General features: G+C 38.9%; 1 protein-coding gene across 3 annotated transcripts in view; it reads right to left on the reverse strand.

Moving 5' to 3' along the window:
• KCNMB2 (potassium calcium-activated channel subfamily M regulatory beta subunit 2) overlaps positions 1–26,414 on the reverse strand; it is a 246,947-nt gene that overhangs the window by 8,504 nt on the left and 212,029 nt on the right. For 2 of the 3 annotated variants that reach the window (XM_037003354.2, XM_037003349.2), the window contains 3 exons: positions 22,260–22,382; positions 8,692–8,862; positions 6,101–6,296 (listed from right to left, as the gene is read on the reverse strand). In XM_037003354.2, coding sequence (XP_036859249.1) covers positions 6,101–6,296; positions 8,692–8,862; positions 22,260–22,315 — 423 coding nt within the window. In that variant the 5' untranslated portion in view covers positions 22,316–22,382. Of the gene's footprint in view, positions 1–6,100; positions 6,297–8,691; positions 8,863–22,259; positions 22,383–23,611; positions 24,351–26,414 lie in introns of those variants that run through there. The other variant, XM_037003343.2, reaches the window with a different exon arrangement.

The following is a 26,414-nucleotide window of genomic DNA, read 5'->3' on the forward strand; positions in this document are numbered from 1 at the left end:
TAGTGCTGAGGTTGAGGAACCTGGTCTAGATATGTATATTCTCTGGAAGTCAGGAACCCAGAAGGCTTCAGAATGGGTGACGAATGAGGGGTGGTACTGAGTCTGGAGTTACGAATAATTGGATAATTTATAGAATTATTCTCCATGCAAAATAGCTGTCTTCTCCAGGACAGTTGTATATAAAATATGATGTAATTCTACCACATACCAAAAACTGGATGTGATACTGTGATTTATAATAATCTTGGCCTTTGTCCCTTTTCTGGCTCAAAGCTCCTAAAACCCTTGGAATTTCCTTCATGCTGGGGTTAGTAAAGATGCCTTTTGTTATGTTAATGGAGTGACTTGGGTTCACACCTGAGGTTGGGGGCTAGTACCCCTGGAACCCACCCTGTGACTAGAGGGCTGGAACTCTTAGGCCCACCCCCCTGACCTCCAGGAAGAGTGAGGAGCTGGAGACTGAGTCAATCGCCATTGGGCTGATGGTTTAACCATTCCTGCAGATGTAGTGAGAACTCCACGTTAACTCAAAGGACAGGTTAGAAGAGCTTCTCGGTTGATGAACACTTGGACATCTGGGGAGAGTGGCATACCTGGAGAGGGCATGGAAGCTCCTCACCCTTTCCTCATACCTTGCTCTCTGCATCTCTTCTATTTCACTGTTCCTGAGTTATATCCTTTTATAATAAACCATCCATCTAGTAAGTAAAATGTTTTCTGAGTTTGTGTGCCACTTTAGCATATTGATCAAACCCAAGGAATGGGTTTGGAACCTCTGATCTATAACTGGTCAGTCAGATGCACAGCAGGTAACCAGGCTTTGTGACTGGCATCTGAAATAAGTGGGGTGGGGCTTGGGGGTCAGTCTTGTAGGACTGAGCCCTTGACCTGTGGAATCTGATGCAATCTCTGGGTAGATAGTGTCATATTTGAGTTGAATTGTACGACACCCAACTAGTTTTTGGAAAATTGTTTGGTGGTGTTGGGAGCCCCACTGCCCCATCAAAAAAAAAAAAAAGCCATCCCCACACATATTGGAATTGGATTCAAAACACCCTTAGTGGATATACTTTATTGTTTTGCACCAAATTTTATTTTAATCCACCCTCAAACCAGATAGTCATGTTTTGAGAACCCCTGTGGGTAGAATAGGTTTTAAATTTCCAAAGGGGTTCAGCATTAAGGATTTCAACAACCTTAGTGAATTAATATTCAGCCACTGCTTATGATTCCACTGACAGCCTTGTGTCCAGTGCAAGCAGGGTGCTTGAGCTCACTTGCAATTCCCTGTTAGTCAGCCAATTGCTGAGCAAGAACATGCCAGCTTATTAGCTTAAGCAGCTTCAGTTATAATATTGACAAGAGGCTGGGCACTGTGTTTAAAGGCTATAGAAAAGGAATATAAGAGAGAGTGTGAAAATTTTAATATAAAAATTCTTTTGGATATTTTCTACAAAGATGAAGACAGCTCAGTTGATAATCCTTTTGCTTTCTATTGTCTCAAGTCAAACTATGCCCACTTTTTGGTAACTATGGAAAATACTATTATTTTTGGTGACCTTAGGGGAGGATAACAGGAAGGAGATATTAAAACAGAGATTATTTTTATTTTTTTCCCTAGGAATATCTCAAATATTCCTCATGTTCCATTTTCATGGTTTAGAGACCTTCTGCCATGGAGATACTGTATATTCAATATATATATATATATATAGACTGAAGGCAGAAGACAGCTATCCAGAGAGTGAAGAACTACTGGGGCAGGACAGTGAGTCTAGTGTTTGGAGCCACATTTCTCCTGGGAGTGTTTGCTGATTCTAGAAGGGGGCTATGAGCCTAGAAAGCTTAGTGGCATTTTTGACACCCTTGCAAAGCTAGTGGCAGGAATTGTCACTGAGGGTCTATCAAGCAGGGGCTCTGAGAACCCCCCTATTCATCTGTGTTGGAACTCTTCCTGTCTGTATCCTAGGAATAATGGTCTGCCTGAAGTAGATAGGTCCTCACAGGGACTTCAGTTCAGACTTGAATATCTCAGTTTGTGAAGTTAAAATAAGGTGATCACACATGGCCAATGCATCCAGGGGTCTGGCAGAAGAAAATGGAGATAATTTTTGGAAAAGATGACATCATGATATCATCTGAGGCTTAAAATTATTTTTATAAATGATTTTGCAAACATAATGTCTGACACCTATAACAAATAACCAGATGTTACAAGACAACATGAAAACAAACAAGGAAGTAAAATAGAATAGGCATATAGGGGCTTCAGATACTGAGGTCATCAAGATGAACTTTAAAATAACTATAATTTTACTTTTTATGTTGAAGGATTTAAAAGACAAGAATGAACGTATTTCAGAAAACTAGAAATGATAAAATAGGCTCAAATGGATATTCTAGAAAGGAAAAATACAGTAAGTGAAATTAAGAACTCAGTGGATAGGTTTAATGTAGATTTGTCACAGCCAAAGAATTACAAATTAAAAGATAGGTTAATATCCAGGTTGAAGCACAGAGAGACAAAAAGAGGGAAAATACAAAGAGAGAGAGAGAATAAGACAACACAAGAGATATAGAAAGAAAGCCTAACCTAGAGCAGAGGTATAATATTTGATGAGATACTGACTGAGAATTTCTAAAGTTAATGAAGAACATCTAGGAACAGGAAAAGAAGCCTTGGGAACACTAAGCAGGCTAAATAAAAATAAATATACACTTTGGTACATAATAATTAAATTGTAGAAACCAAAGAAATAATCTTTAAAATAGACCAAGATTACCTTCAAAGAAGCAGCAATTAGAATGAGAGCTTATTTCTAAGTAGTAACAAAGCTCACCAGAAGATAATTGAATGTTTTCAATGCACAGAAACAAAATAACAGCCACTCTAAAATTCTGTGCTTCCTGAATGTATCCTTCAGGAATGCAAACATAGTAAGATAAAAATGTTTTCAGACAAATGAAAGCTGAGAGAGTTCTTTAGAGCAAGTATTGCACTTAGTAAATACTAACTGAGAGTGTTTGTCAAGCAATAGAAAAGTGATCCCAGATAGACCAGAGATAAAGGAAAGAATGAATAATAAAAATGGAAAATCGTGAGGACACATCCAAGTTAGTATCTACTATGTACAAAAATAATAATAATGTGTACCTGAGCTTAAAGTATTCATAGAATACAATGATAACAATACATAAATTGGGGAGAAAATTAGTGGGGTTAAAATGTTTTAATGTCCTTGAGTCAAAATTGAACTTGTAAACTCTAGACCAAATACTAACTCCAAGAAAATAGAAGATGGAATGGGATCATAAGAATAATTCAGTGAGTAAAGAGTGGTCTTTTTTATAAATGGACTTGGGTAAATGGCTACTCATAAAAAAAAAAGAAAACAGAAAACTGATTCCTACATAAAAATCAATTCTAGGCATATTTCACTCTAAATGGGAAAGGAGAAACAATAATATTTCTAGAAGATAATTTAGGAGAGTGACTTTATGACCTCAGGGTAGGTAAAGACTTCTTAAGGACAATGAAAACACCAAAACAAAACACAAAAAATAACAGCCTGACAGAATTTGGTTACACTGAAAAATTAGAAGCTTCTTTCATTCAAAGACATTAAGAGAGTGAAAAGACCCAACACAGGAGAAGATATTTGTAACACATATAACTAATGGAAGTTTGTATCTAGATTTAAAGAACTCCTACAGTGAATCTAAAGAAGAAAAAAACCTATAAAAAAACTGACAAGGGAGTTAGACAATGTACAAAAGAAGAGATCCAAATGGACAATAAATAAATGAAAAGGCACTTGACAACATTACTCATTGTAACCACAAGGAAATATCACCATGTTAGCTGAATTCAAAATTACAGATGATACCAAGTGTTTCTAAGGATTTGCAGTAATAAAAGCTCTCATACCTGTGGGGTTGGTGGGAGTGTAAATTGGTGCAGGCACTTGGGAAACTACTTGACATTGTGTCCTAAACTTTCACATATATAGATAAGCCCTGTGATCTAGATATTCCATTCCCAGGTTTATACCTGGTAGAAACGTGTGCTTGTGTACCAAGAGACATATCTAAGAATATTCATGGCAGAATTACATGTAATAGCCCCAAACTGTAGAGAATTCAAAATGTTCAACAGTAGAAAGAATAAAATTGGCACATTCATACAATGGGATATGATAACAGTAGTGAAAAACTACTACTAAATGGAATGAGTCTAACAAACAGTGTTGTGTGAAGGAAGGCAGACACAAAAGGAAATATTCTATATGATTCCATTTATGTAATGTTTAAAAACCAGGCAAAACTAAAATACAGTGTTTAATGATATATGCTCAGGTGATAAAACTAGAAAGAAAAATAATAAAGTAATTGCCATAATATTCAGGATAGCTGTTACCTGTGGCAGGGGACAGAGCTGCTAATTATGGGGAGGGGTCTGAGGGGTGATTCCGTGCTGCAGGAAGTATGTTATTTCTTTCCCTTGTGGTGGTTAGATGGGAGACGTCTGTAATAAATGCTTGAGTTGTACTCTCTCATTTCTTGCATACCTCTGTATGTTTAAAAACAAGGTAATAGGGCAAATAAACCAAATGATGATCTAGTATCATGCTGACAGCAGGCCAGATACTGGTTCTAAATTTTTAACTGAGACTTTTCTATGGTAGTTTCACTCCCTGTTTCCAGCCTAAATAATGCATTCACAGAACTGTAGTGATAAATGTTAAAGGGAGGAAATGGAAATATATCCCACTTTTTGATGCCTATTCAACTTTGGCCAAAGTCCAATTCCATGGAGATTTGTGAGTTTTATAGGCATTACAGCTAGCTTTGCTTTAAAAATCGGACTCAAGGGAAGATCTTGAGAAACAAACACTTTGTTTGAGAGCTAAGCTTTATGTATTTGCAGAACAGGGTTAGAACTGGAATTGTTTATGGCTTTCACAAACAAAAGGAAATCAGAGCAGATATTTTAAATAACATTCTCTGAAATATTCATTCCCTTGAGTCCTCAGAAACATTAGCAAGAATTCTTTTATGTTTTTGTACTCAAAATGCAAGGCGGATTTCCTTACTTTGTGTCAATATGTCACACAACAAATCCTATGTTCTAGCTTCTGACTTTGAAGCTATTGTAGTTTTTCAATACATATAATCTATATCACCTAACTACTGATAACAGTATGAAAAGAGAAGTTTTTATAAGAAAGAATAGAGTTCATGAGGGGTGTATCCTGGGAATGAGGGCCCATTGTCCTGCCTCACCTGGGCATAGCACCAGGTTGTCTTGGTGTATCAAAATTTGTTACAATAAATCCCAGACCCAATATGCTTAATTTAAAATTGATAATGGCAGGTTAGTTCTGATGACACTTTCTGGTCATCCTAGATGTTTTAAATGCACATTTTAGGTACCACTTTACTACCATATTCATTTGCTGAGCATCCACCATGTGGGCTTGAATATATTAGCGCTGAACAATTCAGCCTCTATCAACATAAAGTATCTGAAGACAGAAAAAGAGGCACACACTGTGCCCGTGGGGGAAGATAGCCCGGCACCAGGCACTGCACTCTGCTCTGCACTTATACGCCCTGCTCTCATCCCCACAGCGACCTGACAAGATGGCCATTGCTTGGAGAGAATGAGTTACATTTTCATGGCCGCAGAACTAAGTGACAACGACTGTGGAAAAGCAAAATACAGTTTTACTCCACGGCTCTTAAGTGCATGACATATACCTGTTTTTTGGCTTTTTCTAACTCGAAGGTGAATATTGGCTTTGAAGCACTGAGTCTCTTTGTGTATAAATAAGGGCATGATGTTTACCCCTCTAAACAGAAGTAAAGGATAAATCTGCACTACCACACAATGGGAGAATGACCTGGCTACAACATGCACAGAAAATAAATGTTCCCCAGGCAGGAGTCGAATAGTGAGCTCTGTGAGCGGATGAAGCAGGGCCTGATTCCTAGCGGCATTTTTCTTTGAAATGATGGCACCGGAGAACTCAGAGAGAGATGAGTTGAGTGGAGCTCTGCGGGGTGACAGGAATGCAGTGTGTGGGGGCCAGACTCCTACCTTCTGATTGATTTTCATCGTCTCTTCGGTGTGGTAGAGAAGGAGCTTTTCGCTGGAAGAAGTCAGGTTAACGTACACCTGGAGGCAGGGGTACTGGGAGAGTTTCCAGCAGTCTGGACCACAGCTGAAGGAGCAATTAAATGTTTCCGTGATGGACGCGTTCAGCAGGGTGCACTGAGACTCTTCTGTCCACACACTGCAGCGGGGGGGGGGGGAGAGAAAACAGGCCAAATGCTAACGGCCAGGAGGGTGCCATCACAGGGGATTGTTTGTGAGCTCCTTAACCTGAAGAAGCCTTTCCAAAATCTATAAATCTATAATCTGCTTGAAGTTCATGCCTTTGAATAGAGCAGCTTCAGGAGAGCTACAATATGAATTTAGATAAACTTTGCCTGGTACCTGAAAACTTTTCCAATGACTGCCATCAGATATAGTAAAATCTTCTCCAAGGCTTGATCTAAATTAGATTCTTTTTCCCTTATCACATTCACGGGTCAGCACAGGCATCTTTTTACCTCACAAGCTGCACTCATCCTGTATTTACCTTGTACACTTCCTGCCACACCACAGTCCTCACCTCGGCAGTGCCTGCCCAGTTTGCAGGCAGAGACGGGGTCAGGGAGAAGGGGAGGGAAGATGGCAGAGGGGTGGGGAGGCTTGAGGTCCCATCTAGTAGATGGAGGGACAGTGATGTATTTCTCTAAGGTCCTTCTGACAAGGGATAAAACATAACTCCACCCTTTTATTATGCCAGGAACATCACTTGTTGCAACCCTTTTTGCCCTAATTGGTACTTCACATCATCTTCTTTTGTCCTCCCACCAACCTGTAAGTTGGGTATTAATTCCTTTTAAAAGTGAGTGAACTGAGGATCAGAGACATCGAGTAACATGCAAGGATACACAGGTAGTGAGTGATGGGAATTATGATTCCACCCAATCTTGTATTTGTCTAAGGCTCAGACTCATTCTGTGGGACTGCTCTGCCTCCTCGTGAACATGGTGGGAAAGAGGCCCTTTTTTGCAGATTGAGGTATTCATATCAGTACCTGCGTCCTATACCTCTCAATTAGATTTTTCGAAAACCTGCAGCTGCCCATTGGCCAGCTTTTCATTCTAAAATACTTGTAATTTTAAGTACAAGGGTAACATTTGTGATTAGAAAGTAATGTCTCAGTGATCAGTGTTTTGCTTCTGGCTGTAAGCTGACTACCACAGTGATCAAAAACAGCATGCTTTCTTTGCAGTTTAATATCCTTTCCTTTTGCTGGACATGTGTTGACAGGGCTCCCCTTTTGATGTCCGGTTTTGTGCCAGAGGCAGGATACTAGCCCTGACCCTCTCTGGTAGGGCAAATTGTATTTTCCTGGGACACGGACGGTCAGGTTTTGCTTATACAAGGAGGAAAATGTCTAATGGTTCTAAGCAGATGTGAGGGTCTGAAAGTGAGCACTCAAGGCCTGAGGCATCAGCGCTTTCACTGAGAAGGGGCACAGCTGATGGACGGCATCAGAGACACAGCAGAGCGGCCACAAATGGGGAAGATGATGCCTTAATTTTAGCAAATTGCCGTGTTTCAGCTAGAGCTTGCTTCTAAAATGAAAGTATTAATTTAAGTGAAGAAATGAATGCCACAAAAGTGGCTTCATTCTCTTTTGGATTGAAACCTCCATTTTTCTTTGAAGGGGCCTCATTTCTTTAAGTTGAACCACTGTGATATTTTCCCCATTAGTTATAGCAATACTGGGCTCTTGTGCTCAAAGTGTCCAATTTATTGGACAATGGTTAGCCTGAGATGCTGTGGGGGTTTGTCGTGTGACTTACACAGGGGGGATACATTTACTATCTCAGTATTTAATTGCCTCCCCAATATATTCAGTACGGCAGATGTTAAAAAGGAGAGCATTCAAAATCTGTTATTTTTAAAAGTTGATGCATAGCAGCATTTCTTACCCTTGACAGCATATTAGAGTCACTGGGGGAACTTTAAAAAATACTGGTGGCTGGGTCCCACTACAGACAAATTAAATCTGACATGCTGAGATGATGGTGGTGGGACCTGGCCACCAGTAATTTTTAGCTTCTTGGAACTAATTTTTTAGAAGTTGAAAATGTGCAGTTGAGGAACAGTGATGTGTGGTGTGATGGAAGGGAGAGGTGGAATGGAAAGGAAATGATTGTGGAGAACAAGACAGAGGTGTGTAGAGGCAAGAATAGGGCTCTGTAATCAGCAGAATGTGAGTTCAAATCTTACCTCTGCCATATGTTAGAGCTGCGTGACACTGGGTAGATTATATCTATCTTAAGCTTCAGGTGTGCCATTTTTATAATGAGTATGTTCATACATCCCTCATGGTGTAGTTGCAAGAATTAAACAAGTAATGGATGGGAAGTCCTTGGTACATAGCAGGCAGTTAAGACACAGAGCTGTTTTTTATCATTATTAGATCACATTATTGAAAAATATTGTGTGCCAGGCACTGCTCAAATTTCTTATTGTGAAAGAAGGTGAAGAAGAGAACCTTCTAGGGACCTCTGGGGGAGCGGGGAGAAGGCGGGGACAGAAGGCCATGCCGGCCCCGGGGGCATTACCTCTGCATATACGAGCGCAGGAGCGTGATTCCCAGCAGGAAGTACATGGTGATGGAACACACCACCATGGCCAGTCCCAGCAGAATGGCCCGGTCTTCTCCTGCTTTCAGAGCTGTGACGGTTTTCCTTTTGTCCAGGAGGTCATGGTCCCTGATTTTCTGGTAAATATTTCTGTGGTTGAAAATAATGCCATCTTACATGAGGTTCACACTTGGTTGGCATGCCCTAGAGGGAGGGCAAGTCCCTGCCCACCCCTTCCTAAGGCAGAAAGGCCTGGACGAGCCCCCCTACCTAACTGAAGACAAAGGGTCCCAGCATGCAGACATTGCCTTCAAACACACACACACCCAGCCCTGAGCAGAAAAAGTCCCCCTTTACTTGGGGCCTGTGTTTAACTGTAAATACTTTTTCCTTCTTTCTAAATCTAAAGAGAGAAAACAAGCAACCCCCTCACCCCCTAAATAATGCTTTGGGCTTGTTGCCTTTGCCATTCAACCCCCAGCTGACCATCACTGGCCTTTTTATACTCTCTCAATATCTAAGGGAGTATTAATTCAAATAAACGGCAATAGACCTCAGCAATCTATCAACTTATTGCCTTCTTTCCCCTCAGTAGTAATAGACAGAAATTATTTTGGTTAACATTTTTTTCAAGCTCAGGGTTGCTTTGGGCTCTGTAGAGATTCAGAAGCAATGTGAAGATGTGGAGGAGTCACCCACCCTCCCTTCACATATGTGTAAACACCTGAGTAAGCTTAGAATGATATCAGTTGAATCAAGGCCAGATTCCCTAACTTCGGACTGTTTTATTGGTATTTTTGTTATTTTATTTTAGAGCAACATAGAGTAAGAAAGAACAAGTGATTGGAGTAAAACAGTCTCCTGAGTTCAAACCCTGAGTTCACTGCTCACTACCTGCATGATCAGTACACCCTGTGTGGTCAATGCAAAGTTCTTCAACCTTTCTGAGTCCCAGTTTCCTGCAAAGTGGAAGTAATTTAACTGCATTGAAAAGCTTAAATGAGATGACATAAATTAAGTTATCCAGGAGAATGACAGACATGAACTGCTTAATAAATGCCTCCATTAAAATATGGGGCGTGGCGCTACAGCTCCGTGACATGAGTGTCAAAACATCCTAAAATTGCTACTATCTTCCAAAGAATTTCTCATGGACAGTATGGCCAAGTAAACCATTAATGTAGAAATCTTGTGAGTGGAGAATTGGATTTGAAAGTAGATCTGGAGGAAAAGGCAGAAGGGAGGAATTGCTGGGCACTTGGAGAGGTGCGGGAGAAGAATGGGAAGGAAGGAAATGCTTTGGGATGCTGGCAAGGCAGGCAGCCAGGGAGCAGCTCAGGGTCTCCTTTCATTTCTGTTCTGAGCAGGGAGCTGCAGATGCCAGGGCTGCAGGGGTGCGGGGGACTCGCTGGCCTTTAGGGCCTGGGAAGACGGAGGAGGACAAATAGAAGGCTGAAAATGGAGAAAATCTCTGGCCACTTTTTTTTTATCTTCAGGCAATATGCATGAGAATAACCTCAGATTTTCCTTTAAAATTTTTATCACTAGTTATTTTTGTTGCTTAGAAAAGACACCCAAGCAGAATCCAGTATAGAACTTGATCCAGTATGCATTGATCACACAATGGAACTTGGCAGGGGAGGGATGAGCTCTCTGTTATTTGGGCAAGTGTGTGTATATTCAGGGCTTCCGGTTAGCGCTGTGCTCCAGCATGGCCTCACTGGGTCTGGTGGCCAGCATCCGTTCTGGTCAGCTGGTTCGTGCTGGGCTGGCTGTTCAATATTTTGCTTCCTTGTAGAGGGGCAAGAGCATGTGTGCAATTAATATATTTCCAAAAGGTTTTAGGGCAGAGTATTTATGAATCTAGTTATTGAAGTATAAAATTAACCAGTTGGTGTGTTAATATTATTTTAAAGTTCTCCTCCTGAGGTAGTTTATACAAGTACAGAGTACTTTCTTGAGGCCTGAACCCACTGTAGTAGGAACATTACAAATAGAGGCCTTTGTTCCTCATCTTTTCATGGTCATGCACTTCCTGTCTGCCTCTCGCCTCCCTTATTCTTGGCTGCTCATCACCCTCATCGCCAGAGCCCCTCAGAGCCCCAATCTCTCATCAGCCCTCAGTTCCCCAGCCTAAGGCCCCTGGACTGGTTGGCCCACCCTGCTTTCTACTTCCAAACACAGGGCACCACCCACATTGTAAGTTCCCCCACTTTTCCCTGAGATTTTCTTTGGAAAATGTAGGATTTATATCAAAGTTGTTTAAACTTGACCCTTCATGAACTTGAATAAATTAAAAAAAAAATCAGTGCCTATTAGCAGCTAAAGTCAGTGGTCAGGAAGCCTTCTAAATAGGAAGAGACAGGCTGAGTCTGAATGGCTTCAAAGACCTGCTATAAAATAATAATGTGATATTATTTTGCTATTACTACTTATCAAAATGTATTTAATTCTGATGGCTGCCATTGAGATTTTGATTTTCTGCAGATGGAAGCCAGCAAAGAAGGAGCAGTAGTCTTTCAGTTCCAGAGTATTAGGCTGTCATACCACATCATTCATGTCAGTCTATACCCATAAAAGACTCAGTGTCATCAGTCAGTTATGTTGCCAGAATAAGGAACATATAAAAATGATTCAAATGGATAATTTAAAAACAAATTACAATTTGGAAATGGTTAATAAATGTTCTTCATAAGCTCTGGAGTTTGCAGAGAAGAGAGAATTTGATTGGTTTCCACATTAGGCAAAGTTATCTGGGAAATCAGGATATTACTCAGCAAAACAGAAGTGAGTGAGTGGAGTGGGAAATACCCATGAAATTTGTCAATGAATTATTATTGAATTAATGGATAAATTAAAGAATGAATGAATGAATGATCTGAAAGAACAGAAAGATTAACTTAAGTCCACACACTTATCTTGAGCACTAACCTCTTGTTACTGGGGATATGACCCCTGCCCAAGACAGAAACAAAAGTAAGTATCAACATAGGGTAGTAGGTTCAATGATGGAGCTATTCAGCGTAAGTAGAGAAAAGGGAAAATTTCTCCAGCATGAGGGTGCAGGACAGGGAGCAGGACTGAGGTTAGGGAAGACTTCCTCGAAGAGTAATAATGCCTTAAGCAAAGTAGACCTTCAAACAAGGTTGAATCAGAGTTCACCAAATGAGACAGGGAGTCAAGAGTATTACAGACAGAAGAAATCACATGCACAAAGGGATGGAGATTTGCAACTGCCTGGTCACTTTCAGAAACTACAAGCATTTTAATATTACTGAGATGAATGTGGACTGGGAAATGGGCCAGATGAGTATGAAAAGGTCGTATGTCATTAAAAGAGCTTGGTCTTTATCCTGTAGTTAGTGGGAAGCTGTAGGAAGGTGACTCTTCAGAACTGAGCTTCAGAATGGTCACTCTGGCTGCAGTGTGGAGATTAGATTAGGAATGGACTGAAACAGGTTACAGAGTAGAATTAAGAGATTGTTACTGTGGTTTTGGAAGGATGATGAGGGCTAGATTTAGGATTATGGTAGGACAGATGGAGAGGGAAGGATGTATGGGGAAATATCTGGGATATAACACTTAAGGATCTGGTGATTGATAGGACATAGGGGATGATGAGAAGTAAGAAAAATGATACAGTTTATATTTATGCCCACGTATGTGGCCTGGATGACTGGGGAAATGATGGAGTGGAGGAATTCCTTATTCCCCTTCTCTTCAGGGTTCTAGACAGGACTTTTGCTGCCCTGACTGAGAAGACAGACGCTGATACATTTATAGACTGTTTTCTCCAAACACAGCGTCCTGATGGAGGAGTGACTAATCTCCAGGTTAGAGGGACCAAGTCTGACAGTTAGGGGCCACATCTATCTTTGGGTGAGTGTGAAAGTCCCTGCTCATATCTGGCACAATTTTCTTTTTCATCCTTTCGGACTTGCTTTTGTTCAGGCCTCGTGTGCCTTGGCTTTCCTGTCTCTGGAGAGTAAGCCCCAGTTGGGGAAGGGAATGTCTACCACCTGAAACTAAGTGGATTAGTTAGGGCCCTTCCTGCCAAGTTGTCTTCAGTGCATGGGGGAAGGAATACAGTGCTATATTTTGGGCTTTAAGCCTAAACACCAACCTTCATCCTTTGGGAGTTACTGTGTCACTACTAATAGAGCTGGTATTTCATCTCTCTTTGGTTCTTTGTGTCTATTCTTTATGAATTTTTTTGAAAGAGGGCAGGAGGAGAAATAAGGAAATGAAGGCCAGTACACCTCAATGAGACCTCAGGAGGAAGAATGAGTCTGGGGCATGGCTATCCATTCAGTTTTGAATATGTGGGATGTCCAACATATTAAGTATAGAGCAGGAATTTGAATTTATTAGTTTGAAGCAGATCTAGTCTTGGCATGTTCTGGAAAGGCAGTATGTTTAAGCTCTGTTCTTGGGAGGCTTCAGTACACAAGTCAACATTTATAGATGTTGACAACAGCAAGAGTAGGTATGTACAGTCTTTAGTACATATACAGGGGACATTGTTCCTAAATCCTTCTGGAAATGGAAGTTATTAATAAATCCACAAGGCAAATCCAAGTATAACAAAATATCTTGTATAAAAAAAAGATTCTCAGTTGTCCAATTGAGCTGTCTTTTCTCTAAGCAATAGTGAACACAATATAATTTTATTTCCAGCTCCTCATTTGGATAATTTCTTAAAGTTTGATATTGGGGACTTCGTCTATTGCTCATCAACAAATTAATTATAAGGCTATGTATACACAAATATGGATATAAACAGTAAAATGTACAGGAAAGATTTTTCTCCTTGGCCTTCACCCATTTAAATTCAGAATCCCCTGATATTTAGCCTGCAAGGATAAAAAGTATTCAGGTTAAGGCAGAGTACAGGCCACTTATTAATTCATTTGTTAATTTATTTGTTAATAGTTTTAAGTCTTCCTAAGATGAAACACACTATGCTGAGTTCCGGTGGTACAAAATGAATGAGACATGTTGTCCTGGAGTTGCTGGGTGAGACACCATTCATTAGGATGCACAGGGATGCATGGCTCTGAGGGTGGTTAGAGAGGAAAACAAGGGAAGCAAGTGAATGTTCTGGGGGCCAATGGGCCAGAGGCTCAGCTTTTTGAAGGATCACTCTGCTAAGTGAATAATTTGCCTACTTTATCATGTTTACAGACTTAAAGAATTATTTTTAAAGAGTATTGTTTTAAGTATAGCAAGTGGATATGAATATATTTTTTCTTATGAATATTTTACGACTATATTTTAAAAATATATTCAATCATAAAGTAATTCTTATGAATGTATTCTTTTTAGCAGTATTTTAAGATCTTATTTTTTTTAAATCTAAGCTTCCTAGGGAGACTTAGTCTCTTTATAAATATATTCTTATGATTATATTCATAGATAAATCTTTCATGACTATGTGTGTAAATACAGTTTTCTAATAGATATACAACAAAAATATAGCATTTCAAATGGAAATTTTTCAGTCCGCACTGATTTTTTTCAAATCCTTTTTAGAGTCATTTGCTGTTTTGTTAACATTTTTAGCATCACTGAGATTCTTATGGCAAATTCTATATTATGACTACTTTGATAGATTTGTCAACTTTATCAGTTAAGCAAAATTTGTTTCTTTGAACTATTCATAAAGTTATAATAATTTATTTTGGACAGGGATTTTTCACAGCTTCTTGAAGATTTTGTGAAGTTTTAAACAGTTTTTATTTTGTCCTTATGAACATTATTTATAAAATGTTTAATTTCTCTCTGCACTGGTTCTGTTATTGCAACTGGAGGGATCTGGGTAAGAATGGTGGGACCCTCTGCTGGGGGAAATTTGAAGAGAAGAATCAGCATAATGCACAGTCTGGCAATCCTCCTAATTCATAGGACTATTTAGGGTTACAGTCATCATACAGAGTTTTTGGTACATAGCTAAATTTGGTAAATTCATCAAAATGATTGACTAGAAATGAATTTTTTTGGTATATTGGCTTCAGGTAAATTGACTATCACTGTATTGGGTGTTCAGCAGATTGGCAGTAGATAAATCATCCCAGGGCTGTGATGTATAACCATGGAGGTGGTTTAGAAGGCTGCCAGTTGGAGGGCATAACTTGGTTTCGGCAGCAATGACTAAGGGTCCTGAACTCACTGCATTGAGTTTCTGATGAGCAAACAATTGAGAAGGGGAAATATATCCAGGCAGAATGTGAGAGAATAGTAGTTGAGTATGGTTGGATTCTAGGTGGGTAGGGGATGGCAGGCAGCAAGCTGGTTAGATGGGGAAGGGCCAGAGATAAAAGATCTTGTATGTCTTCTGAAGTTAGAAGAGCCATTAAAAGAATTTAAGCAATGAAGTGATATGATTGCATTTGTACTTCAGTGAGATCACTCAGTTTAGTATGGTTGGTTATTTAGAAAGATTTATGTCTAGAGGCAAAGAGACTGATCCCAAACACCTCCCATGTTTCAGGTAGATAAAGAGGGGTTGAAGAAGAACAGTGGCAGAGGAGAGGAAAAGTTAGATCTGGGCATCGCCTGTGTCCAGAAGTAACAATTAAATCATGGGGTTAGTTAGACTTTAGGTAGAGAATCAAAAGATAGCTCGGGTGCTAGAACATGTGGGGACAGGAAGACGAATCTGGAAGGTGAGGGGCACTAGAGGATGTAAGAAAGAGAAGTTGGATCAATATGAATAGAAATGAAGAATTATGTGTGTCTGACACAGGGGAGATGCTTTAGAACCTTAAACCTAAGACTTAACATACTGAATAAATATTTATACCTCTCTGGCCCAATGAATACTGAGATGCTCAAGAGTTACAGCCAGACTACATTCACCTTTGCAAGTTCAGTCTCTTGCATTTATCAGGCTTACAAAATATGTTCCTTTAATGTGAGCTAGCAATGCCTATGGTATGCTAGTTTGTGAGGTAGCCAGCAAAAGGAGGCTAAGTAGCCAATTAAAACCAGGTAAATCAGAAAACCAAGGCTAGAACAGGCTCCTGACTTCTGTCTTCCTGTCAGTTGGACTTACCACCAACAAATTTACTATTCCTTCTGGAAAAACTTTAAGCTTTCAGGCACGGAGAACTCTAGATTCCAGACTTCAAGGAAAAGTTCCTTCTGTTAGATCCTATGAGCGTGAATCTGTAGTGCAATGGATTGCTGAATGCCAGAAGACCTAAAATGAACAGTTACCACATCTTTTTGCTCAGAAACACTCAAACTGTTATAGTATATGGCAGAGCTGGGAGTAGCATTGATTAAAACATTGTTCTCCCTTCTGTTCACCAAAGTCTTCCACATATTTGAGGTATGCTTCTTTGCATGTATGCTATTAGTTCCAGATTTCATGGTTTTTCCTGGAGCTAGTAGGTATATATTTACAAGGTACATTTTGATTAATTATTCTTTTTTCAATCTTTTTAAGGTGTATATGCCATTGGGGGAAATGTGCTTTTGAGTTTAGGAACAAATGATAGTCACTCTTAATACAATCATTAACATGAGGGGTTCTGTCCATGAATCTAATGTTACTGTTGTCAACCTATTAATCTACAGGACTTTACAGAAAGTCTTATAATATTATTTTATGGATAAGAGACTAAGGATGAGAGTAAAATTATGGAAAGAAAAGTAAGAGTTTTTTCTTTTTAGTCCTAAATTTAACTTATCACATAATTTTCCAATGATATTCTAATTTCTAATTCTTATTTATTTTTACCTGATCTGCTAGCATATTAAATTTGATAAAATTCCTTAGTGGAAAATATAGATGGAAACAGAAAATTATTTAAATAATATGTAAATTAGGGTATCTCATAACCTAATGAGCCTTTGAGAAGTATTGCCTTTATATTGATCACATTATTTGGCTCTAGTGCAACAATGGTAGAAATAAATAACAAAAAATAACTAGAATGACTCTATATATGAAAATGAAAACAGTGCCAAAGAACTCATGGATCATAGAACAAAGCATAATAAATTAGGGCATATTTACCACTGAATGATTAAAAAAACACTATAGAGCGACTAGTGGGATGCATTAAAGCAATACACAGTTAGAAATGTATCATCTTAAATGCCCATAGTAGATAAGAAGAAAGCCTGATAATTAATGTGCTAAGCTTCTAACTCAGGGTGTTATAGAAAAGATTAATAGAACATATTACAAGAAAGTATAAGGAAACTCTTACCAAGTCAGGAATAGATGGGATGGGAATATCCTTAATGTGAAAAATAGCATAGAGGAAATACCTATAGTAAACTTGATGCTAAATGGTGAAATGTTTAAAGAGTCCCCTTTATAAGAAGGAACAAAGCAAAGATGTTCATGTATTTTATTCATGATTTATTAGCAAGAATATTAAGTCAAGAAAAATAAATGAATGACATATTTACTGGTAAAGAAGAAATAAAATATATTTTCATCAGTATTATAATTATGAAGAAAATACAAAAGAATTTATAGATAAATTATAGAATTAATAAGAAAATTTAGCATAGTTGAAATAAAGATTGATATGTACAATTTGCCTTTCCATATATCTTCAAAAGTAGAAAATATAAAAGAAACATTGAAAAAAGAAAATACTTAGGAATAAATCTAATAAATAAATCTAATGTGTGTGAGTTCTCTTTGGAAAAATTATAAAATGTTATTGGGAGATATTGGGGAAGACAAATCAATGTAGAGATTAATTATATTCACTCAGAGAAAGGCTTGGTGACATAAAGTTACAAATTTACCATAAATTAATGAATAGACTTAATAAAATTCCAGTAAAAAAAATCTCAAGAACTTTTTTGTGAAGTGGGGCAGGAGTGACTTGACCAGCTGCTTTAAAAATTATAGGGAAACGCAAACATTTAAGTATAGCCAATATTTTCTTGATCACAAAAGAAAAAGGTGGGTGACTTGTCCTGTCAGATATCAAGATACATTGTAATGCTAAAGTTGATAAGCTCAAGTGTGGTATTTTTCTGAGGTAGACAAAGTTGACCAGTGAAGCATAACAGAGATCCCAAAACACTTCCATGCATATAAGGAAATCTACTAGATGATACATGCATGCTTTTGGATCATTGGGGAAAGGATAAATTATCCAGTAAAAGGTGCTGGGGCAACTGATTATCCATATAAAAAAAATTGGATTCCTATTTTACAATGCACACAAAAGTTAACTTGAGATGAATAAAGACTTAATTGTGAAAGGCAAACCTGTACAATATTAAGGAAACTGTATGGGAGTGCATCTTACTGAACTTGGAGTAGGAAAGGATTTCAAAATGTTCAAAAACTCGCTAATTTAGAACACCTTAAAATTTAGAATATGTGTTCATGAAAAGACATCTTGAAGAAAGTGAAAACACAAGTAATGAAGTGGGAGAAGTTATTTGCACACAATAAACAGACAGAGGGTTAATATAGACTTTATAAAGGCTTTCTACCAATCAATAAGAAAAAGATGAATAATCCAGTAGAAAAATGGACCACATATTTGAACAGGCACTTCACAGAACAGGACTAAGGAAATAGGTTTGCTCTTATTACTAATCCAAGGAATAGGAATTAACAGCACAAGACCTTCTGGATTGATGAAAATTAAAAATCTGAAAGCACTAGGCAAGGCTGTAGAACAAAGGTGTTACATCTACAGCTGCTTTGGAAAGCAAGGGTGTTACCCAGTAAAGTGAAAGCTGGGCGAACTTTCAAAGCAGCTATTTCTAAGTTAGATGTATATCCTAAGAAATGTTTGTAAATGTGTACAAGGAGACATCCACAAGGAGTATTATAGCAGCACTATTGGTATAAAAGAACTAGAAATAATGCAAATGTCTATGAGAAGTAGACTGAGAATAAATGGTAGTATATTCATACAATGGCATATCACACAGCAGAGAAAATGAGCTATAGCTACTCACATCAGCACTGATAAATCATAGGAACATAATGTTTGGTGAAAAAAGCTGGTTGCAGAACAACTCATATGGCGTGATTACATTTGTATAAATCTCCAAACATTCAAAATTAAACCATATATTGTTCAAAGATTCAAACTGGATAAATTAATGAAGAAAAGCAAGGGAATGATAAATACAAACTCAGGCTGGTGATTATCTCTGGGTTGGGGCTGGGGTAGAGAGGAGGAGGATGTTAAGGAAGCGTCCTCAAGGGCTTCAACAATTCTTATTTTTTATTTTTTAAGCTTAATGAAGGGTACTCAGGTGCTTATTGTATCCTCATTCTTTGTATGTTAACATGTGATCAGTATTCCTTGATATCTGTTCAATATTTAATAAAAACAATCCGAAGCCTATTTGATCAATGTCCTTGGACAATAATCTCTCTCTTCTTTAAATTCTAAATGAGTTGTTGCTGTTATTAGTTGTTTTGCCACCTGTGAGTTGGGATTAAAGTAACTTCACCTAACAAAGAAGTTTGTTTAGAGAAGAAAAAGTATCCCTTCATATTGCTGGGTGTGTGTGAAATGAACGATAAGGATCGAAATCAGTGTTTTGCATATAGCAGATGACCAGAAAAAGGACTGATTTTGATTTCAAAGAACTAAAAAAAAAAAAAAAAGGTAAAATGGATTTCAAGTTCTTTTGAGCTATAGAACATCTAGTTTCAGAATTTTTGGTGGAGTTTTCCTTACACTTAATTGCACTGCCTGTCTGTAAGGTGACTTCTGATGCGCCACCACTTGAGGACTCCCAGGGAAGCCAGTGCTCTGACAGGTGTGGCTCTGGTCTTGGGAAGAGGTGGGGTGCCGTGAGGAGCTTTGGTGGCCTGTCCCTGGGGATGGCTGCAGGGGCGCAGCTGGAGAAGCCAGGATTGTAGAATGACAGGAAACTGAGGGTAGAGCAATCACTAGCACTCCGGGTAGTGCTGCCAGACAACCTAGTTAATTTATTTCCAAGTAATTAACTTGAGGACCCTAATTATCTAGGTTCATTATCAGGTATCCTCACTTTCATTATCCACATGATTACTGTCACCAAGAGCCTCTTAAGCAGAGCCATAGATGCCGTTCAAAGTCAGTTTTGAAATCTGGGTCTTCTCCTACAAGAGTCTGTGAGTTAGGCAGGGAAGATGAAGCTGTGGTCATGGAGGAGGTACAGACAGATGAACTGACATCAAGCTAAAGATGCTGGCTTAGTAGCAGATTCTATTGCTGGACTCATTGACTGTTTGCCATTCACTTTGACTTTGTAGGCCACAGCCATGCAGACTGATTTCACAAGCCTTGGCATCCTCATCCCATGAATAAAGCTTGCTGAACATGATTTACTTATAATCAATATTTTTATTATTTTCAATCTCATAGTTATTTAAATCATACTTTGAAAATAAAAAAAAGGAAGTGCTAATTTATGAGTTTCGTAGAATCTTCCTGGTGTAGAATATGAAGCTAATTATTGGCTCCCTTTAACTGTAGAAATATTGCCAATATATCATATTCACATGTATAGTATATCCTCTAATAGGCAGTTTTCAGCTCTTTTGTAACACAATTTTTCTTTTGTGGGCTTGGCTGTCAACTGCTACTCTAAATACCTCATTTCTGACAAGAGTCTATGTTAGCTGTAGGTTGCAGAGGAGAGAGTATGGCCTTGGGTTCAAATTCTGATTCTGTCTCTGGCTAGGTGTTGGACTCTTGGAAGTTATTTGAAAATCTCTGAGCCTCAGCTTCCTCATCTGCAAAATTCTTGTTTTATAAATTAAAAGAACAGTTTATGTAAAAAGTGCAGTATGCAGTAATTGCTTCTGAAATGTTAATCCCTTTATTTGTAATATATATATACATATATGTATTTAATTAAATTATTCAAGGAGAATAAACAGAAGGTGAAAAATATTTGTTCTGATGAAACCTTCAAAATCTCAGGAGCGCTGGCCATTGACAGCCACCACATGGCTGCAGGGCAACAAAGTCTTGGCCATTCTGCCATCGCTGGCAGTGGGCTTTGTTTTTTAAGGAAATAAGATTCCATACAAAGTATGGAATTTTGAAATGTATGAAATTTTAGTTTTTTAGCACAAATCTGGTTGAAGATTAGCTCAGTTGGCTTGGAGGCAAATGAAAAGTAACTTGATTAAGCATTGAGAAAAAGCATGTGAAAGCCTGGAGATGCACAAAGAGAGTAAATTTTCAGTCCATCTGCTTGTGTTCTGATGAGTGCTGGGGCTTCATTCAAACACTACTTGCCTTATGGGCTATAATTTTACTTAAATGTCGTTTCATTACTTTTCCATAATTAAGATAATGTAACATATTACAAAGCATTTGTAAAGTGGAAAAGTGAAAAGGATACTTTTCCTTCCAGGCCTTTTCCTGTGTAGATGTATTTTTTGTGGTTTCAGTCAGAGTTTGTGTGCAGTTTTTCACTTGATTTTTCAGTTAATATTATGTCAAAGCATTATAAGTGTTAAGTAATATATTACATTCCAGGATTTATTTAACAGAGTTTCTATTGTGAATACAAAATTGGCTTCCACATTTTTGTTGTAGTACATAGTTATTGTAAAGGCAATTTTGCTTTCAGAATTTTTCAAAGGATTTTATTATAGGGAAATACAGATTTTAAAAGGACAAATAAAGGTACCAGCTCTCTAAACTATATTTAAGTAAACCTCCCTCAGGTCCTTCTTCTTGTGTCTAGCTCCGCTTATCAATCCTGATTTCTATCAGATTCTGCAGGCAGGTGAGCCTTGCTTAAATTTCAATAAGCTGGTATGGGCAGTTGTATTTAAAATTTAGCTTTATCAAACCCAAATAATGGAACAAGGTCAATGAGAAAGACAGAGACACAGAAGAAAACAAATGGAGAGAAACCAAATATGTAAAAATGGCCAGAGCATTTTATGAATGCATTTTCTCCCTAAACCCAAGTGGGAGGGTTGGACTGAACTGTGTAATTGTCGTTTTGTCTATTATTAATGCTGCCTTTGCCCTTTAATCTTTTTCCTTCTTTACCCCTTTCTCCCCTACCCCAGGCCATTCTTCCAAAGACTTTGAAGGTCCATGGACTTGCCCTCCTCTTTTCTTCCTCTCATAGTTTCTGCTTCCTTCCCTGCCATATGTTCAATGCCTTGAAATGCTATTTTCATTATTTTAATTCAGTATTTATTGAGTATTTACTATGTTCCAGGTACAGTGGTAGCTGCTAGAAATTAAATGGAGTAAAACACAAAGTCTGTGCTGGTCAAGAGGATAGTGGGAGGTTCTGATTGAATGGATATCTGAAGGCAGAGGTGGAGTTAGCTCAGTGGTGAGTGGTTGTGTATGTGCATGAGTGAAGGGCATTTCTGACAGGGAACAGCCTTTGCAAAGCTGCATGTTAGGAGTGAGCGTGGATGGTACAAGGAGGAGGAAGGCCAAAGTGTCACAAATATAGAGCCCACCTATACTGACACTTGCAAAGCATAAAACTGAGTTGCCTAGTGCTTTCCTGTTGGCATCCTGACTGGGCAGTAGGTTAAATGATTCTGAAAAGCACCTAGAGCCCCAGTGATTTACCTTTTCTCATCGTGTCTGTAAGATGAAGAGGTCCGGCCACTGGTCCATATAAACATCTTAGAGGATGTTGGTCCAGGTGCTCCTTTCCTTACAGTGGAAGTCCTGGAGGAATGGCGAAAAGACCTGGAAGAGGTGCACACTCAAGTTAAATCCGTTGTTTAAATTTTTGGAAACTCTGTATCAAGAGCTAGTAGCTCTCAGTGCGCTGACTCTTTTAAGTAAGACCAAGTTTCTATTGCTGTAGGGCAGCAGTTCTCAACCCCAGCTGCACTTTAAAATCAACTGGGAATCTTAAAAAACATGGAAGCATGGTCCCTTCCTCAGAAATGTGCATTCAGTTTTTAAAAAGCCTCCTAGTTGTTTCTAGTACACCGCTAGGATTGAGAGCCTCTGCTTTAGGGAAACATGGCTTTCTAATTGATGTTAGCATCATGTTCCTCCAATATGTCTTCTCCAAAAGTATAATTTTGGTGTGGTTTCATATTCTCTAGTACACTGTATTTTTCCAAAATTTTGGTTCATATCTGGGTACTAAATTCTATTTCTCCTTTCCTCTTCAAACCGTTTTCCTTGGTGCTGACAGATGTGACAAACTGGTGACCAAACATCATCTTTTCAATATACTCTACTGGTGGTCAAGCTATGGGTTCGTCCCATGGTGGCTGCGTCTCAATCTGGGAAAATCAAGCAGCCGCTGAAGCAGATGCTCTCTGGCTCCTAGAGGCCAGGTGTGTAGGATTCAGAGGCAAGATGGTAAAGGAATGTTGTATTCTTTTGTTTACGACATGGCTTAGGGATAAGGTTTTTCATTTCTAATCATAGTACAAAAATGGCTAGCTATTACTATTTATTTTCTACATAATCACATTTTAGGGAGTTAGAAACATGAAATATCTTAGAAATATTAAGCACAAATAAACATTAAAAATGATATTTCACAAATAGAATTAAGGAAGGAAGGAAGGCGACTCCTTTATGGATTCACTGTCACTTATGGCTTTCCTTTTGGTTAAGGACAATATTACTGATAAGCATGAGACTGGAAATAATATTTGTTACTATATATTCTATTGGCTACTACATGCCAGGCACTTTGTATATATAATTTATGCATATATCATGAGATGTATATACATAGGTCTATGTTAAATTATGAACACTCTGCAAGGTGGATAGTGCTGTTATTTGAAGATTACAAATGATGCTTCCAGGATATCGAGGTACTGGCTCAGATTCAGAAAAGGTGGAGTCATGCTTCAAAACAGTGTCTTCTTGCCTCCAATTCTTGTGATTTCTGGAGCACATTATGGCCTAGCCCATTAATCTCAAATTGTGATGTGCATATAAATTACCTGGGGATCTTGTAACAGTGCAGATTCTGATTCAGTGGGTCAGGATAGGGTCCAAGATTCTGCATTTCTAATAAGCTCTCAGGTGATGCTCAATTGAAGGTCTGCAGAAAACACTGAGCAGCAAGGGCTCAGAGCATATACTCAGTAAGTGGCTGATTAGAGGCCCAATTTTGTCACTAACTAGCTGTGTGGCCTTGAGAAAGTCATTTAACTTTCTAGGGTTTCCCACTCCACTTAGTTGATTTTAATCTGTAACAAAGAACGTTTGAAACAGGTAACATGTAAGATTCCTCTCAGAGCCAAGATTTGTGATTCAGTAAACTGAAGAATGAATCTAAGCATATTTTAAGTCACTATGTCTGACTTTTTGTTATAGGTCTGGGAATAGATCTCCTTCTATAGCCCCAAGGGTCAGCATCAGAGATAGAAGGAACAGAGGCCATGGGAAGTAGTAGGGGTTTGATAACCAGCACAAAGGCAAGAAGTCAAACTTCCACCTGTTTTCCTAGGATAAATGGTTGGAATGAAAGGGTACACCTGGACGGATTCCACAGACAGTTTTAGAAAAATTCTGAAGTTGAATCTGCTAGCTCTTTAAATGACTTGGATCTGGGATATTTAAACTTATGTTCCTTTTAGAATACCTTTAAAACCTATCAAATAGAATGGAGATTAAATCCATTATTAAAACTGTCAGTCTTTGGGGTATAAGAATGATTTTAATCTAAGTTGAATAAACTGCTTCCTAAGTATGAGGATGGGCTTGAACTTTCAAGCAATTATTTCACCATTGATTCTGGTGGAATCTTCTGATCACTTTCGTCACTCCTAAAATGTGGAACAGACAAAGGAAGAGAAGTGACACACTTTGAATTAAGGTAAAGCAATAAATTGCTGAACTCCTCTCTTGTTACTGTTACTAGCCAGCATTTAATAGACACACCGTACATATTGTAAATGCTTTGAAATCATTCAGAGTGGAAGGGCTGCAGTGATTTCAATACACAGGATGCTTTTCAGTCTGTGTGACATTGTTCTAGCATTACATCCTTCCTCTGTTGTTTTAAGATGGTAGGGGAGGGGAGAGATGAAGGATGTATTTATTCTGATTAACTGTCTAAAGCTTGTTGGGAAGGACTTCATGAGTCCTCAGGTTAGTCCCATAAGTTGATTTGGAGTTTCTCCACTCCTGTTTTCTTTCAGAAAGACAAACTTATTTATAACCTGCTAAGTTCATTATTAATTAAAATGAAAGGGAGTAGTCTGCTTGAAAGACAACAGTATAAATGTTCTGTGGAGGCTGAACAACTTTCCAGGCTTCAAAGAAACCCCCAGAATATGTAAAAGGAAGCTGGCTTGGAGGCACTCTCAGCCCAGAGCAGCCCTCCTGAACTCCTCAATTACCTCAACCCTGCTCGCTTTATAAGACAAAGAACATCTCATTTGAATTGTGATTAGGAAAGTGATACAGAGACAGAAAAAAGGCATTTTGTACAATTTTGTGTTGGGGATCCATGGAGAAGAGGTCTGTGCTCAGGGCTGCACAGGGCTGTGGGCAGGGGAGGAGACTGAATGTAATTCCATCATTCAATGACCTAGGTATTGGAAGGAACCTGGCAAAGCCAGGAGTCTATGACTGCAGATGAGTGTGATCTGAAAGCCAGAAGCCCTAAAAGATGCAATCTCAGCCTGGAATGAAAGCAGGGAGTCAGTGAGGATGTAACCATCTCTTTGTCTCAGGAATTTGTACAGGGCCCCTTTCCAGTTTGCGAGCACATACTTCTGGGTTTCTACCTCCTCAGTTCCTGCTTTCTCTGGGCCTTCCTTCCCTGCCTGGTGAGTGAGCTCCTTCATTCCAAGACCATCTCAGACGTCACCTTTTCTGTGAAGACTTCTCTGGCTCACATGAGCAGCCTCCTCAGCTCTGCCCCTGATTCTTAGTACTTACGCTTGTTAGAGCAGGGCACAGTCTCTCCTGGTTTATGTGTACCCCCTGATAGACTGTGGGCAGGGCAGGGCAGGGCTAAGTCTTACAAATGTTTATGGCCCAATGCAGGACACACAGTGCCACACGGGATGTTTGCTGACTTGGTCCCCGAGTTTCTATTGGAAAACGGCCTCCTGCGTTGTGACTCGCTGCTGCCCGATGCAGCTGAGGCCTCCTTCCTGATCCTGCCCTTAGCTGGGGGTGTTGTTCCTTCTCACTCCACTTCCCCCTCTTCCGTTTCCTCACTGCCCTGCTCCCTCTGTCTCTTTCACTGACTTGGACAGGCTGTTTCTGTAGCTTGCTGAATTACCATTCAGTAAGGTTTTCTGTAGCAAGGGCAGATGGCCTAAGGAAAACATGAGCAGGCCGGCCACATGGAGCTATTTGTTAGTTTGCCTCCTGGCATCAGCCCCCACCAATGGTGTAACTTTGGACAAGTTAGTTTAATATCTCTACATCTCAGTTTCCTCAACCGTAAAAATGGGAATAGCAACACTTGCCTTTCTGGGCTGCTTGAAAGATTAATGAGATAATATATACAAAAGTACCTAAAGTAGATGAAGACACATAGAAGGCACATACTAAACATTAGTTTATTTCTTTTTTCTGCTGCTATTAATTTTAAAAGCAAATGGATTGGATTTTATCTTTTTATTAAAAAAATCTAATTAAGTTGCTTTACACTTCTACAGTGAGACTATTGATCTATTTCCTCCTGTGGGTTAGTGGCCCTCCATAGAGGAAAAAGAGTTTTCAGAGATACTGAGATAATAAATCTGAAGTACTTCCTCACTCACATTAAGTGCTTATACCCAT

The sequence above is a fragment of the Manis javanica genome, chromosome 3, assembly GCF_040802235.1.
Source record: "Manis javanica isolate MJ-LG chromosome 3, MJ_LKY, whole genome shotgun sequence".
In the NCBI taxonomy this organism is placed as follows: Eukaryota; Metazoa; Chordata; class Mammalia; order Pholidota; family Manidae; genus Manis; species Manis javanica.